This window comes from Xenopus tropicalis, chromosome 6 (assembly GCF_000004195.4).
Source record: "Xenopus tropicalis strain Nigerian chromosome 6, UCB_Xtro_10.0, whole genome shotgun sequence".
Taxonomy (NCBI): Eukaryota; Metazoa; Chordata; class Amphibia; order Anura; family Pipidae; genus Xenopus; species Xenopus tropicalis.
In genome coordinates this window covers 31,135,023-31,150,965 of record NC_030682.2, presented here as the reverse complement: position 1 = coordinate 31,150,965, position 15,943 = coordinate 31,135,023, and the positions used below count along the sequence as shown (strand labels likewise).

Below are 15,943 nucleotides of genomic sequence, written 5' to 3'. Positions count from 1 at the left end.
AGCATTTTTTGTTTCAAGACAGATGCAATTATTTATTTTAGTTTCAGAGATACACTCAATCTGAGATGCTCCACTTCAGGCCCCTCCAGCTGCTGTTGAACTACTGCACACCTCCAAGCACCCTCTACCACATAAGAGTTGCAGTTCAACAACAGCTGAAGGGCACGAGACAGGGCTTCTTTGCTTTTAAGGAACAGACACAATTTTTGAAAGCTGGATTTTCAATGTGCTCGCCATTGCTAAAAGATTTTTTTTTCATCCTTCTATGTAACCTTACTATTTTTATAAATGTATTTGTCTCCAAATTCACAGCTCGTAAACATCAGAACCTCCAGACTATGTAAAAATCCAATGTAATACTTGAGGCATCAACAACCGTCCCTGTGCTGTATGCTTGGAAAAACTGAAAACATGAAAAAATCCCAGATGATTAGCAAAGTTTTATCTGCTCTATTCAAGCCCTTGGGCAACCATCAGCTCCAAACTCTGAAAATGCAGCTGCTTGGGCAGTGTGTAGCTTTGGTGGAGAAACCTACGGATTTTGTGCTGTTGTCTTTGACTGGAGCCTTAAGGCAGTTTTGGAAAGTTTGAAGATGATAAATTGTGTATCTCAGAAAACAGTTAATTCCGTTATCATTAAAAGTACTTATATTAGCATCACTTATGTTGTTCTTTATACTCTGCTCACTCCCCTTTACAGTGGTTAAACCCTATGGCCTAATTGATATGAGTGAGGCTAACTTTAAAAGGGCAAAAAGGGCTGCGGCACACAGGGAGTTTAGTCGCCCGCAACAAATCTCCCTTTTTGCGGGTGACTAATCTCCCCGAAATGCAATCCCACCAGCAAAAATTTAAATCGTCGGTGGGATAGCATATGCGGCGCCACGGTTTTCCGAAATCGTGGAAGTTGCCTTGAGAGGAAAGGCATAAGCGCCGCGTATGCCATTCCACCGGCGATTTACATTCTAGCCAGTGGGATGGCATTTCAAGGAGATTAGTTGCCCGCGACAAGGGAGATCTCCCCGTGTGTCACAGCCCTAAAGGGGATGTAAAGTCAAAATCTTAACTCGGTGTTTATATATATAACCCTAAGATAGAAAAGCACTATAACAGATCTAATCTCCCCAAAATGTAAATCGCCTTGAGAGGAAACTTCCACGATTTCACTGAACAGGGAGATTTGTCGCAGGCAACTAATCTCCCCGTGTGCCAGAGCCCTTAAGCAACTGACAAATGACGATTTAGTAAACAAACTCCTGTTCTTTTTTATCAAGTCTGGTATAGGACAGTCTCTGCTTTTTTTTTACATCAGGAAGACCACTGGCCCTATAGGTTTCCAGAAGCTGTAATCAGAGTTCATTTATTATATTATTGTGTTGCAAATTTATTTCATTTTGTCTAAATAACACACAAATGATTTTTGACTTAACATCCCCTCTGCCCATGTAAAGCCACCTTTAAAAATGAATCAGAACATGCTCTATATATACAAGGTTGTTGTAAATTAACAATAACATACTGGCTCCACAAGAGTCCACAGGTTTTTATAATTATTCTGCAAAAATGGTGTGATTTTCTGGGGGCATGGCTAAAACAGTAGGGGAGGCTTCTTTGGAATAATGCCAATTTAATGCCCAATTACCCTCCACTAGCCCCACATGCCTGGCATACTTGGGCTTTACTATGTGCCATTATTTCCAATATTGCATATTTTACAAGTGAAATTTTTTAGATGAAATATGAAACTATAAACCACATCTCATAGTCCAGCCTTATCAGTTTTGGACTATATGAATGGTTATCTGCAAAACGAAATTCTTTAATATGAGAGATATTCTGGTGGTTCACCATTAGCGCTAGCATGGATATATTGCCATCAGTATTAGTAAAAGAAAGTATCAGGTTTATAAATCTTTTTCTGATGCACAGTCAGGAGTTTGTGTTTGTGACAGGTCCCAGCCTGGTGCAAACTGATAAGGATGTCAAGGAACAGCTCCTGGTGCCTTTCAGTTAGACAAAGGGCAGTATTGTAGTGACAAATAATGAGAGATTTTGGGCATTCCCTCTTTTAGTTGCCTGTTGTGTCTGGCTGGTATGGAATAATGTATACACATTGCAAAAGTTTCCTATATTATGGAAATCCATGCTTTATATTGTTATTCCTCCTGATAACTTTTATCTATTTCTTGCTAACATATTCTGAAGCATTTTACAGAGATTGTACATCACTTATATCAGTCCCTGCACCAGTGGAGCTTACAATCTAAGGTCCCTATCACACACATACACACTATGAAAAACATACAGGCAGGTTAATTGGCTCCTGAATTAGGAGGGTCACGCTATAATAACATGTAATGTCTAGACATCCTAAAGACATTTTCTGAGGAAGGAGTTCCCTTTGTGCTTGGAGCCAAGGTAAATGCCCTATCTTGAAAACAACTTTAGGACAGGTCATACATTATCTTGTCTTGAGTGGGAGCAGAAAAAAACAGCAGTTAAATAGATGAATTGTAAGCACATCTGCTTTTATGGGAAATTCCATACAGTTCTGTCATTGTGGGCAAACTGTATACCAAGTAATGCCTCTGTTTTTTAGGACTCCCTCCCCCTGTAAATCCAATGCATTCAGGCACTTGGATTTCAGGATATACATGGAGACTCTTCCTATTAATCCTACCTCTGTTCACAGCAGCAAGACCAGATTATGTTAGCTCAGCAACAACGGCAGTGGATTTCAGTTTGCCAGATGAAACATTTGCGTAGATGTCAGCACTAATTAATACAACATGAACTGATCATCTTCACAGTTAGGAAGAGAAAGGTCTGGGCTCGGTGGATCCATGCTCAACCTGCCGATTATGCTAAACTGCTCCATTCACAGTCCCATCTCCTGTGCCTATGTCAGGAGGACGGCATTTGTTCCCTCCAGTGATAAACAAATTATACACAAAATCAATTCCACTTCACAATTATTTTCCCTACTGGGTATTCTCTCTCCTCCTCTGCTCCCTCTAGTTAAGTCTGCATCCTGCAACTTGCTAATGAGCTGGGGGCCTTTCTATTCCAGGTGGCACCCCCTGCCTGGAAGTCATGACATTTCCCATTTCGAATGCTGCTGGCATTTTTTCGACAGCTCCTGCTAACTAGCCTTTTTGACCCGCTCTAAGAGCAACTCATCTGATCGAATCTTCTAACCTGCCAATCATCCGTGCAAATGATCTTCACAGTCACTCCCAAGGCAGAATAGAAAGGGAAAGCTAGAGAGAGAATATGAAGTAGGGAAGCAAGCTGCCTCTGCTGCTACCTAATGAGAATACTTTAGTCTCCGAGGCAGCTGAAACACTGAAAAACTAGTGGGAAAATGAGGACAGCGCTGAATGCCGGGCTCAGTAATTACCGATTTCTTTCCATACGGAGATAATTCTGTGAGCAACACCTCAGAGATGTTCAGCTTTTTTTTTTAAACTCAACACCAGCACATTTTACCATATAAATAGAAAAAATATAGTCATCTCGGCAGCTGCTTTCACAACACGCATCTTATAATATAGTTGTGATCCTCCAAATCCCACGGGAGCTAAGCATGCAGTATGCTAATTAATTTTACCAATTTATGCTGCTATTCAGTGAATCAGAACTCAATTTTATGGGGATTAAAAAATATATGTGTCTTTGAAAATAGTGTAGGCAAATTGACAAAATACTGATTCTTTTTACATGTTGTGATACATATTTTTTTTGTCCTGTAATCATTTGCCAGATGTATTTATCTGCTGAAACTTGAAATCATACGTCACGACTGCATTGCTATTGTTAGCCAGTTTCTCACAGACATCACTGGGACACCCCCACTACCCAAACAAGGGAAGGCAACCTGTTTTGCACAGATATATTAAACACAATGCCTAAAGCACTTGTTACATACAGGGCACCCTTAAATTATTTAACTTTTTGTTTAGCAACCCTCCAGTTAGGAATTCTAGCTGTTACCTGGTTACTAGGGTCCAAATTACCTTAGCAACCAGGGACTTGCTAAGGTAGCATTGCAAAGAGATTGGAGGGTCTGAATAAAAGATGCGCCATTGGGTATTCCTAAATAGAAAATTGCTATTTTAGGCTGATGCCACATGTGGCGTTTTTACGCTGCGTATTTTCTAATTCTCTCGGCGGCTGAAAAACGCCTGATATCATCATCCATAGAAATACCTTGAAAAGACTCAAAGCAAACCACACAATGCGTAAATACGCTAGAAAACGCCTTACCACGGATTTTTCAAGAGTTTGCCGAAATACGCCAGTATTTGCACAGCAACCTATTCCTATGTATACACAAAGGCAGCTGCCAGACCTATCGGAAATACGCAGTGTTTTTTACTATTTCGCACTATTAGCACCATGGAAACGGGATTTGCTACGTCACCAGTACTAGGCTGAAAAATGCCATAGTCAGGGGCTGTGTGGCTTGTGCAGCGTTTTTAGGCTGAGAAAATACGCAGCGTAAAAAACGCCACGTGTGGCATCAGCCTAAAGTACTAAGGGCCGCACCCTGGGAATACAATTCACAGTACACACAAACAAAACAAGGGCACACATACTTCAGCCAATGAATGGACAGAGTTCTGCCTTTTGTTCCCACACTACTTTTTGTTACAGTTAGAGCTGCATTATTTCCTGTCAGCTGATCTCTGAGGGAGCACCCAGCCCATCACTAAATGGTGGCTCAATGGAAAGGATGGAAAGGGCAATATTTACTGATATATTTTATTATATTTTGGGAAGATTAGTTACTAGGCCACTTATGATATAATCTACAGTATCTGTTGGTTAAGTATTCATTCTGGGGGTATAGTTTTCCATTACGAAAAGAATACATAATTACCATCCCTGTTCTTTGCACCTATAAAGGTGTTTCTTATTCTACTTGGATATTATCTACCTACAAAACACATTGTCCCGTTTCTGTCAAAGTTCTTCTCATCATCTTCCGTGGCTCTCCTGACAATATAAGCCTGGTGTAATAATTACACACATACAGAGAGTTGAGGATTATCCCACAAGAAAAAGCTTGGGGATGGGGCATGACGGGACTGATCACTGGGGCATGGATAGCATGAAAGCCACCAGTCATGACAGCAAATAGTAGCAAATGTATATGCTTGTACAGGAACAATTAGGAGCAGAAAAGTGTTTGAGGGTAGAGTGGCTTTTAAGAAAATGTTATCATGCAATTTAAAGCTTTAATCACTCATAAGCCTGCCATATCCTTGACTTCAAAGTGTATGTATGGATATGACATCTACAGCAATAATAATTACTGTTTTGATCTTTAACTGCCTAATATCTATTTGTTTGTGTATGATTATAACTGTTCCATTACCCCAAAACATTTGGGCATCCAGCAGAAGAAAATGTTGCTATTCAGAACACAACAAAATGATTTGCAGCTATACTTAGGGCTACATTCCTCAAATCACGAGTTAGAATCCCGAATGGGAAAAATTCAATACAATAATTTCTGAAGATTGCAAATATCACGAAAATGCTTACGAAAAAATTTTATTAGTCACAATAATTTTATTAGTCACGAAAATTTTTTATTAGTCACGATGATTGTAAACAGTGGGAAAACCTTTCCGACTTTGATCCTTCTGTGCATGATTTTGGAAGCCTCCCATAGGAATCAATGGCACTGTGCAGCTCCAACCTGGCCCAAGGAAAGTCTCCCATAGGGCTCAATGGCACTCTGCAGCTCCAACCCGGCACAAGGAAAGTCTCCCATAGGGCTCAATGGCACTCTGCAGCTCCAACCTGGCCCAAGGAAAGTCTCCCATAGGGCTCAATGGCACACTGCAGCTCCAACCCGGCCCAAGGAAAGTCTCCCATAGGGCTCAATGGCACTCTGCAGCTCCAACCCGGCCCAAGGAAAGTCTCCCATAGGGCTCAATGGCACTCTGCAGCTCCAACCTGGCCCAAGGAAAGTCTCCCATAGGACTCAATGGCACTCTGCAGCTCCAACCTGGCCCAAGGAAAGTCTCCCATAGGGCTCAATGGCACTCTGCAGCTCCAACCTGGCCCAAGGAAAGTCTCCCATAGGGCTCAATGGCACTCTGCAACTCCAACCTGGCCCAAGGAAAGTCACCCATAGGACTCAATGGCACCCTGCAGCTCCAACCTGGCCCAAGGAAAGTCTCCCATAGGACTCAATGGCACACTGCAGCTCCAACCTGGCCCAAGGAAAGTCTCCCATAGGGCTCAATGGCACTCTGCAGCTCCAACCTGGCCCAAGGAAAGTCTCCCATAGGACTCAATGGCACACTGCAGCTCCAACCTGGCCCTAGGAAAGTCTCCCATAGGGCTCAATGGCACTCTGCAGCTCCAATCTGGCCCAAGGAAAGTCTCCCATAGGGCTCAATGGCACTCTGCAACTCCAACCTGGCCCAAGGAAAGTCACCCATAGGGCTCAATGGCACTCTGCAGCTCCAACCTGGCCAAGGAAAGCCTCCATAGGACTCAATGGCTGCAGCTCCAACCTGGCCCTACTCCCATAGGGCTCAATGGCACTCTGCAGCTCCAACCCGGCCCAAGGAAAGTCTCCATAGGGCTCAATGGCACTCTGCAGCTCCAACCTGGCCCTAGGAAAGTCTCCCATAGGGCTCAATGGCACTCTGCAGCTCCAACCCGGCCCAAGGAAAGTCTCCCATAGGGCTCAATGGCACTCTGCAGCTCCAACCCGACCCAAGGAAAGTCTCCCATAGGGCTTAATGGCACCCTGCAGCTCCAACCCAGCCCAAGGAAAGTCACAATAACGATACTTGAATTAATCCAAAACTTTCATACTCGGCGCGAGACTACGATTTTGTTGCACAAATTTTGTCGCAAGTATGAAAAAGTCGTGCAAAGTACGTAAAAGTCGCGCAAGGTACGAAAAAGTTGCCGAAAATACGCTCAGAGCGTTTGTGGATAAGAAAATGTGGCCCTCGGGGGCCTATTCATTAATTTACTATTGAGTGTGAATACTAAAAATTAATATTTTTTCTAAGTTTTAGAACTGTGCTTCTGCAGTATGAAAGCAGGTGGCTGGCACCCAGTCACTCTTTCTTAAATGTGAGCCATAAGAGGCACAACACAATATGGTTGGGTTTGGATGCAGACAAAATAAAGGGACCTTGTAGTGGTGAAGTAGCTTGGTAGTTTATAGTTACTACTAATTATCATATTTGGGGATTGTGCCTCTATGGAAAATAACTTTAAGAAACAATGCTACATGAAGAAGCAAACACATAAATGGTTACATAATAACTAGTTTAACAGGAAGGAGATATCTATAGATCTATTTTTAACAAGAGAGTATTCATAAGATCTGTGGGTTTATTAAACATAGGTGCTAATTTGCACTAGTGCGGTTGCCACAGCAGCCAATCAGCATTTTGTTTTTGTCAGTCTATTACAATTTAGCAGATCAAAGATCTACTTGGTTAGTAAACAAGCTCCTCTGCCTCTCAGTCGAATGCATGTTATTTTTAACCATTTCCGTAAAAGCAAAACAAAAATGTAAAAATAAAAATGAACAAATGAAATTCCTGACTCACATCCACTCTATCTTTCCCTCTTTGGTGACATCAGAGCTGTGAGGTGAGCTCGGCAATATATCCCTACAATGACTGGCAGAGGGACATGAAGAGGAGACGGTAAGCCCTCAGGTCCCTCGGGGATCATGCAGCCCACGTATGACAAATATGTTCTTACAGTGTAAAAGTCTGTGACTTGGATAGAATATTCCATACAGTGCTTCTGCACCAGTGCTAAGGGGGGGTTGCTTATAAATCTGTTTTCACTGAATAAATAATTATGCATCTAGATTTTAATTATAACTTGCTGGCGGCAATTCTCATTTAAATAAGATCCACAAAAGAACTGTAAGCCAACCCAAGTGAACACACCATTCCTGCTGCATGTCCAGCCCTACCACCATAATTAAGCATTTGGGGAATTACAAGCAGTTATCATTCTGGATGCAATGTCTGACAGAGTATTTGCTCCACAAGTAATGATGCACTGTACAGTGAAGACATGCTTTTGTTCTTGCAAAGAGAGAACAGATCTGCTTGTTATCATGTTAACATAGTTTATCCTTTGAGATCCCAAACTGAAAAAGTCCCTCATTGTCCAGCTATCTTATAGTGCTATCTTATAATGTCCCTTTAGCGTTTCCAGTTTCTACAAACAAAGTCTAAATGGATATCATGTGACTGGAAGCACTTGAAGGAGCAAGCATGAACCATGGGAGAAAACCAATAGTTCAGAGATTGTATTGCCTTCTCCCCAAGTTATTGTCATCTTCCCATTGTCCGTTGTACATTCAAATGTCATCCTAGACAGTCAGCCACTTCAGCGCCAACAGGCTTTCATGTCAAGATGTTTCTTAGTGCATTAGGGGAGAACAAAGACAGTCTAGAGGATTCTGGCTGCTGTCCTCATATAAATAATGCAGTATAACACAAGTAAGATATTCTTTTTACTCTTGTGTACAACTACAAAAACACAAACAGAGCAGGAACATTAACAAGCATGCAAAGTCAGAAAGATGTTTCTGTATGGATGGCACAAACATTCTAGATCTTACCAATGAATGATCTTTCACTGATGTGGGCAATATTGGGCTAATTTGATAGTTTGGCCTTCGGGCCAATGATTGGATCATAACTGGCACTATGCAGGCAGTAGGATTGAGTTCAGCAGTAACATGCAGATGTGGTTCTTGATTCAATGGGAAATCAAACCTGCCCAATCAACATCTGCCCAATATTGGTCTGGTAGGCCTGTCAGTGGACCCCATACACAGGCAGATGAGCTGACTAATCAGTCTGAAGGGGCCAAATTGGCAGCTTAACTCTGCCCCTGTATGGCCACCTTATGATATGGCAATAGTAGCCACAGTAACTCAAGCTAACAAATGTAAAAGGCAAATATTTATTGGGTGGTATTGATCTACTAGGATTCTTTGATTTGTCACTTATTAGGATATTAATAATGTTGGTTAACCTTTCTTTGAGAACATATAAAACCTCCCCGCTTTTGTTCATTTTAGTGGTTCCTGTGACCATGCCGCTACTTGACATTTTTTTTGTCTCTATCTGAGGCAGGTTTCAGGTCAGTTAAAAGTTTGGTAGGACATGTAGGAGATGTTCAACCTCAGCTACCCTGTATTCTCCAGATGCACATGTGGCCAATGGACATTGCAAGGCACCCTGTATTTGAAGCCTTTTAGCACATCAGTTCCTGCCCTATTATAATGTATATGTAAGGCAGATTTCAAGTTCCCTGAATGTTGAGTGCAGCTGCCATGAATCTGTGTATGGGTATATAAGGTAACCGTGACCCAGAAAGGGAAACATTCTAAACAAGTATATTTGTCTACAGTCTTGTGCCCAAAACTTACACAATTAACCCCCTGGCACTGACAGATTTGCATTGGAAGTTACTTTAAATAATTCATAATGCTGGCTACCCTGTGCAGCTGGATGGGTTGGAGATATGTCTACAGAGACTAAGCTTCAGGGAAAATGAGAATTATCCTGTCAATGAAGATGTAAACAGAATGCTCAGAGGCAGTCTTAGTTGTAAGATTACAAGCAGCTCAGGAAGAAGGAAGCCTGTAATTGTTGGATGTTCGCAGAACAAGAATGAAGTTTCTGTTGCTACAACAAAAAGCAAGATCATTATTAATGACACCAGTGTATTGGGGTTGGATGACATCAGTTCGGCTTGAATAAAAGTAGGTTGATTAAAGTGACTGTGTTACCTGTAGTCCTAGATAGCTGCCAATATTTTGTTCAGTAAGGGGGGGTTACACCAACTAGAGGAATATAGATCTGGATGTGGAGCTGATAGGAATTCAGGAGACAATGGGACTCTTCTTTCCCCACCACAACAATTATCAGCAGATGAACTGTTTAGTATTGACAAGCCGTGATCCAATAGGATCTCAGGATGCCTACCCTCCAATAGTTGAATGTTCAGGACTTCTTAGTCAATGCCCCAGCCACACATAGTTCCATCAGAATTCCTGCCCATTACCTGGTAAGCACTCATCCTTTATTCTCCACATAAAGTGAGATAACGGGGGGGGTTTGTACGATGGTCTGTTAAAACTATCCCTCTGCATTGCCATGGGCAGACAAACAGTATGAGTATGAATTATTGTTGGGAAACAGGCACTGATGCAGGAACTATGTTGCTATCTTCTTTATTTAACACACCATGTTTATGTGTTTATGTTACACTTGAAAAAGAGCCCCTGCTCGGCAGCATAATTCCTGCGTCAGTGTCAGTTTCCCCAAAATCATTTACTCTGAATCTACTGTGGGACATAAAGTCAGATACAGATACCAATAACATATATCCACAACCTGGTCTAACACCTTTTTTACTTCATTGAAACAGGTAGTAAGGTAAAGACTCCCAACCAAACCTGGGCATATACAACCAGATTTAGTTATTTTTTTGTCAACGTTTGCTATTATTACATTACATTTACATTAACATTTATTTATAAAGCGCCAACATATTCCGCAGCGCTGTACAATAAGTGGGTTACATACATTGGACATACAGAGTAACATATAAAGCAATCAATAACCGGTACAAGAGGTGAAGAGGGCCCTGCCCAAAAGAGCTTACAATCTACAATGCAAAAATCCTATCGCAAATAGCAACATAAGGGTATTCCTCTAAGCTAAATGACTGTAAACGGAACCAATACTGGCAAACTAAATGGTTCCTAATTTCCTTGACATAGTAAAAAAAAAAATTGTATTATAAAAATGCAGATTTCCCCCAACCTCTTCCACTCCCATTCAGAAATAAAGTTCATATTGCAAAAAGGGCTTATTTACTAAGATGGATGCTAAAATTCACCAATGCAGTTACCTCTATCAGATCTATGGTCTTATTGGGTTCTTCATAAACAATTTTGAACTGAATATATTTCAGGCCAATGCTTTTCTGTAAAGATTTGTAGCACTGTGTGCCATGTTTGTAGTGGATTTCTGGCAGTCAGTAATATAGACACATCTTACCTCCATGTGCACGTGTGCAAGGCAGTCATCAGTGCTTGCTGTTTGAAAGACTTTTGCTGAAACTATTGTTTTTCCCAAATACTCTCATACTTTCTCCAGCTTCAGGTTGTAACTTCACATTCGGTACCGTAAAAATGGAAGACACTGCCGGAAAATAAAAATTCTGTTAAAATGCAAAGGAAACACATTTTTATATTTTTTTCTACAAGTGGAACTGTTGCCAAACTATTGTGATTGGTTTCACAGACTCTATATATAAATACCTCTGAGCATTAGGAAAACAAAGTTTTTGTCCCTGCTGCAAAGAACTCATGCTATAAATCCCGGGTGGGAGAATGTATTGGTGACTCCTGGAGCAACAAACTATTTTGCCCACTCCCATACATGAACGGATTGTTTTCAGTAGGAAAAATAACATTTATAAACAATTTAAAATCTTACATTAAAAAAGAGTGCAATTTTCATGTCTGGCTGCTGGACATAATATAAAAGTGTTACTGATACCATCTTATTGCTGTGGGACCTATCTGAAAACAAGTGAATATGACAGATTCCATGGAGTTTCTTTACTTTCCTAATTATTACAAATGCTTCTCTTTTCATTTTAAATGTGGTGATGTACTATAGTGAAACAGACTATGCAGTATGCAGATAATTATGTAACATGGAAGGTTAGGCACAGGAGATATAAGGGCTTATTTAACATTGCAATTGGTGCAAGTGTTAAAGCACTAAGGGGGAAAATTGCACCCAGTAGGGCTCATGCATGGAGCACTTGCACCATACAGGTGCAAGGTGCAAAGCAAATTATTTGTATTTAATGCCTGCCCTTATCGGGATGCCCAATACCTTGTGCCACCAACCGGCTACTTTGTATATAGAACTGTTTGTGTTTGGCAACTCTGCATACAGAATTTACTGTACTTTGTATCTTACTTAAGAGTTAATACATAATGCCCATAAAACATTACTGCTGCCATCTTGCTCTGCTATGCTAGATACCCAGCACGTTTGCTGCTCTGCAGGACCCACCCTACAGAGCATGGCATCCAAGAAAGTCAACCTCTTCGCATTCTGCATTGCTCTCTGTCCCCAAACCAGCATAGTTTACATATGTTTACAAGTATACTGCAATTCTGCAAACCAAGCTAGTATATATGGAAGTGGAGAGAGACCTTATTCTGCCACTGAATTTGTGTTTGCTAACGATTATCTGCCAGACACAGAAACCCTATTTCTGTAACTTGAAATTTCACTAGAGGCACATAACGCAAACCTTCCTTTAAAATATAATGATTTTTCATCTTTATTCTCCCCCCTTCAAAAGGTTTCACTGCTCCTGATGTTTAACGTTATGCAAAGATGGGTTTCTGCCAATGAATATCGCCTTATGGTTATGCTTCTGCAAATAACCTGCTGTGAGCTGATAAAAGGATTAATGCAGCCAAAATTCTTAATCTGTGAAATTACAAATTAAATTCTCATATTAAAAATACCACCCTGAGGTATTTTTTTGTGGTTTTAATTCCCCTCTGGTGTTCTGCATATATTGTACTTGTTAATGACTAGGACACGTCTCTCCCGGCTGGCAGCCTGCTGCACAGTGATAATGTGGAGGCATTTATTTTACTGATGGAGCTGGAATTAACCACTGACTGATAAACTAAGTGGCAACTGGGTAATAACTTCATATTAAGTGAAAAGCACTACTAGAGAATACTGTATTCAGGGACTATCAAAATCCTAGCTGTGCTTAATCATTCATTCAGATCGGATTGAGATGTCACAAATGGAAAATGATCACAGCGGAGTGGTCTGGTATAAATGCTAAGGGGAAGAAAAAGAATGAATTCATTTTATTTTGTGAAAGGAGAAGCAGCGTTTGTAACCAACACTAGGGACTCTCTTTAAGCACAATTAAACCACCAAGCAAAAGCCTGTTCCACCCCTGGATAAGAGCCGTGTTTGAGTGGGGGGTGCAGTGGAGGGGGGGGGCTGTGTTGATACCCACACATATGGGACTTTATAAAAACAGAAGGGCAGCTGGAAGCAGGGTATTAAGGGTTCTGTGGTGGTACAATATACATGTGTGGGATCCCTATATCTAGAAATATATATGGAATATAATGAGCAAGAGGTGCACAGCGCAATACCCACGGGAGTGGGCCAACCTTGTCCTTACTGCGTGTCATAGAAAAATAGGCAAATAGGTGCATTGCACCTGGTTTTTACACTTTGCACACTAGTTTGAAGTCATAAATAACCACATTGGTGGCAAAGCAATCCTATTGGGTTTCTTTCATGATAGCAAAGCCCAGATCCCAAGCATTCTGAATAATAGATTCCATACCTATCCAGGTGCAAAACAGACAGGCAAATGGCTAAGGGCAGTTGCAATTGTAACATTTTGGGCATGGTGGTTCCCCCTTCACTTAAGTCACAACAAAAAGGCTGCATGGATGTTTTGACAAGGCAACACGGAATTAAGGCATAAGCACCTTTTTTTGGAGCTTGGATGTTTGGCGCTTAGCACTTTGGCCGCTAATTAAAAATGAGGGTCATTAATTTTCTCACAATTTGGGGAATTAGGATGGCAATAAGACGATTTTGCTAGGGGCCTAGTAGCTTCTGTTTATACCACATCCATTGCCAGATTTCTTATCTGGGCACCCCAAGGCCGCCCCCATTCGCCCCATTAAAACAGCATGTTTCTAGTAATGATGCAGAATAAGTCAACCCTAATATTTATATCCATTTATCTTATATATATTATTCAGAGCTGGCCTCTGGAGGGTGTGGCCTGTTCAGCCGCACAGGGTACCCTATGGAACGGAGACACAGAACTGGACATTATGTTTTTGTGGAAACACTTGAAACACGTAAATTATGATACCTGCTAATTGGTGGTCTTAGGCTGGAATCATTAGACTAAATGGTGGTTGAAGTTATGCCAATAGACTTCCCTTATGTGTACTATATTATACCTGCTGATTGGTAACCCAAAGAGCTTGCAGTCAGTGTGTGGGTTTTGTAAATAAACCAACTTACAGTATCTTTCATTCTGTGTAGTATTCTTCTAGCAACACTTTTCCCCCCTACTTCTTTAGAACTGTTCACTATAAAAATAAGTTTCAAACACAGTTTTTTTTCAAAATTACAAACAGTAAAAAAAAATATTATTTGAACCGTCTTTGCGTTTTTCTGGATGTCACACTGTGTTAAATCAAGTGGGATGATTCTTCATTGAAAATTCAAAGAATCTGAAATGCTTGATACTTATTTCTATATTTGTGTTTTTCGTTGCTTGAGGGATTGAATACAAGAGTTTCCATTTACTTCTGAATAATCTGTATGCTCTTCACAAATGTCACTCTAGCAACAAAACCGTCTCCTTCCAAATTGTTTTTCTTGCCTTACCCTTCATGTTGAGCACATATTCTAGGGTTATTAATGTTTTTTTCACACATTTTAAAGGGCTCTCTGATATTGTATTCAGATGGACAAGGCTGGGTTCCTGCTATTCCTTGGCATTGGAAAAAAAACAACAACTTGACTTTTAGAAAGACCCTTTTTCTTGAACAAAAGCTACGCAGTAAAAATATTTAGACAGAATTAGTGCTTAATTTATCAGTTATCGGTTATACTTCATATATTGGTTGCCACCTTTTCTGGAAAAAAAATACCGGCCTTACTACATATTTATCTTTCTTCTCTATTAATAACATTGGCTTCAAGTATCTTTTGGCTGGTCAAATACCGGCCAGGTGGCAACCCTAGTTACAGTATACATGACTTCTTATACAGTTAGGTTTGCTCGGGCCATTGTCCTCTCTCAGCAAATCTGGCAGATTCATATGAGTAGCATAAATATCCAGAGGAGGGTAGTGGTACTGAGGTGCTGCCAGCGAGGCCTATCAGCCTGGAGCATAATCAGGGAAGTCTATGGACATACCTATATATAGGATATACCTCTTGCAAGTTTGTATCACCTACTAATAAACTATTTATTGGCAATAAATGTAGAGAAACATGAATGATATTTGCCCCCGTTTAACTTCCTGTATTACAATGAACACCACTGTATTCTACACAGCTTATTTATCATGGGTCCTATAGTGCTTGAATGGCTTTCCCCCTTAGCTACACAGCAGCTTATTCATCATACTGTATATATTTGTACTTCTGAAGCACATACATGATTTTAACAACTGCAGTGTAACTACTTATATTTAAAACAAAGATCTGCATCTGAAAATAACTACAACTAGAGATGGCCCTTTGCAGCTTGAGGTGCAAGGAATATAAGAATGAAGCTGAAATTGGCAAAATTCCAATGAAGGTGAATGGAGGTGGCAGGAAAAACTGAATGGAATGGATGTTAAGAAACAGATTGCAAATATAAAAGATACTATGCAACTATACCTTTAAGGGTGGGTTGTGGCAAAATGGCAAAAGATAGAGACCAAGAGGGTATGAGAAACAAAGAGAAATGGGAACATGTGAAAAAGAGCAAAGCTCTACTAAAGTCCCATCCATTGACCCCCATCGAGGGTAAACTCTGGTACAGTCGCTCCACCAGCATTCTAGTAGGCCGGAAGAGCGAGCATGGAACAGGTGGAGCGGAGCGAGGCCATGACAAGGGGGGTTATTAGGGACCCATAGGAAGCTGGTGTATAGGATGCTGGGAGTTGTAGTATCAGAGCAGCAGATGGGAGGAGAAAGAGGCCATATAAATAAACGAAACCGGAAGAAGGCATCCAGTACCTCGTGGCAGTAGAAGGGAGAGGACAGCGTTCCCGCCCGCCCTGGAGTATGGGATTTGGGGACAGGTAATAAGTGGGCACTGGTTGATTAGTCGCAGC

The 15,943-nt window shown here is 41.0% G+C and overlaps 1 protein-coding gene across 4 annotated transcripts in view; it reads right to left on the bottom strand.

Annotated features, from left to right (window-relative positions):
* The window catches only part of cdk14 (cyclin-dependent kinase 14), a 279,683-nt gene that overhangs the window by 32,615 nt on the left and 231,125 nt on the right, over positions 1–15,943 (bottom strand). For all 4 annotated transcript variants that reach the window (XM_012964199.3, XM_012964198.3, NM_001102988.1 and 1 more), the window contains 1 exon segment: positions 11,082–11,225. In XM_012964199.3, coding sequence (XP_012819653.1) covers positions 11,110–11,225 — 116 coding nt within the window. In that variant the 3' untranslated portion in view covers positions 11,082–11,109.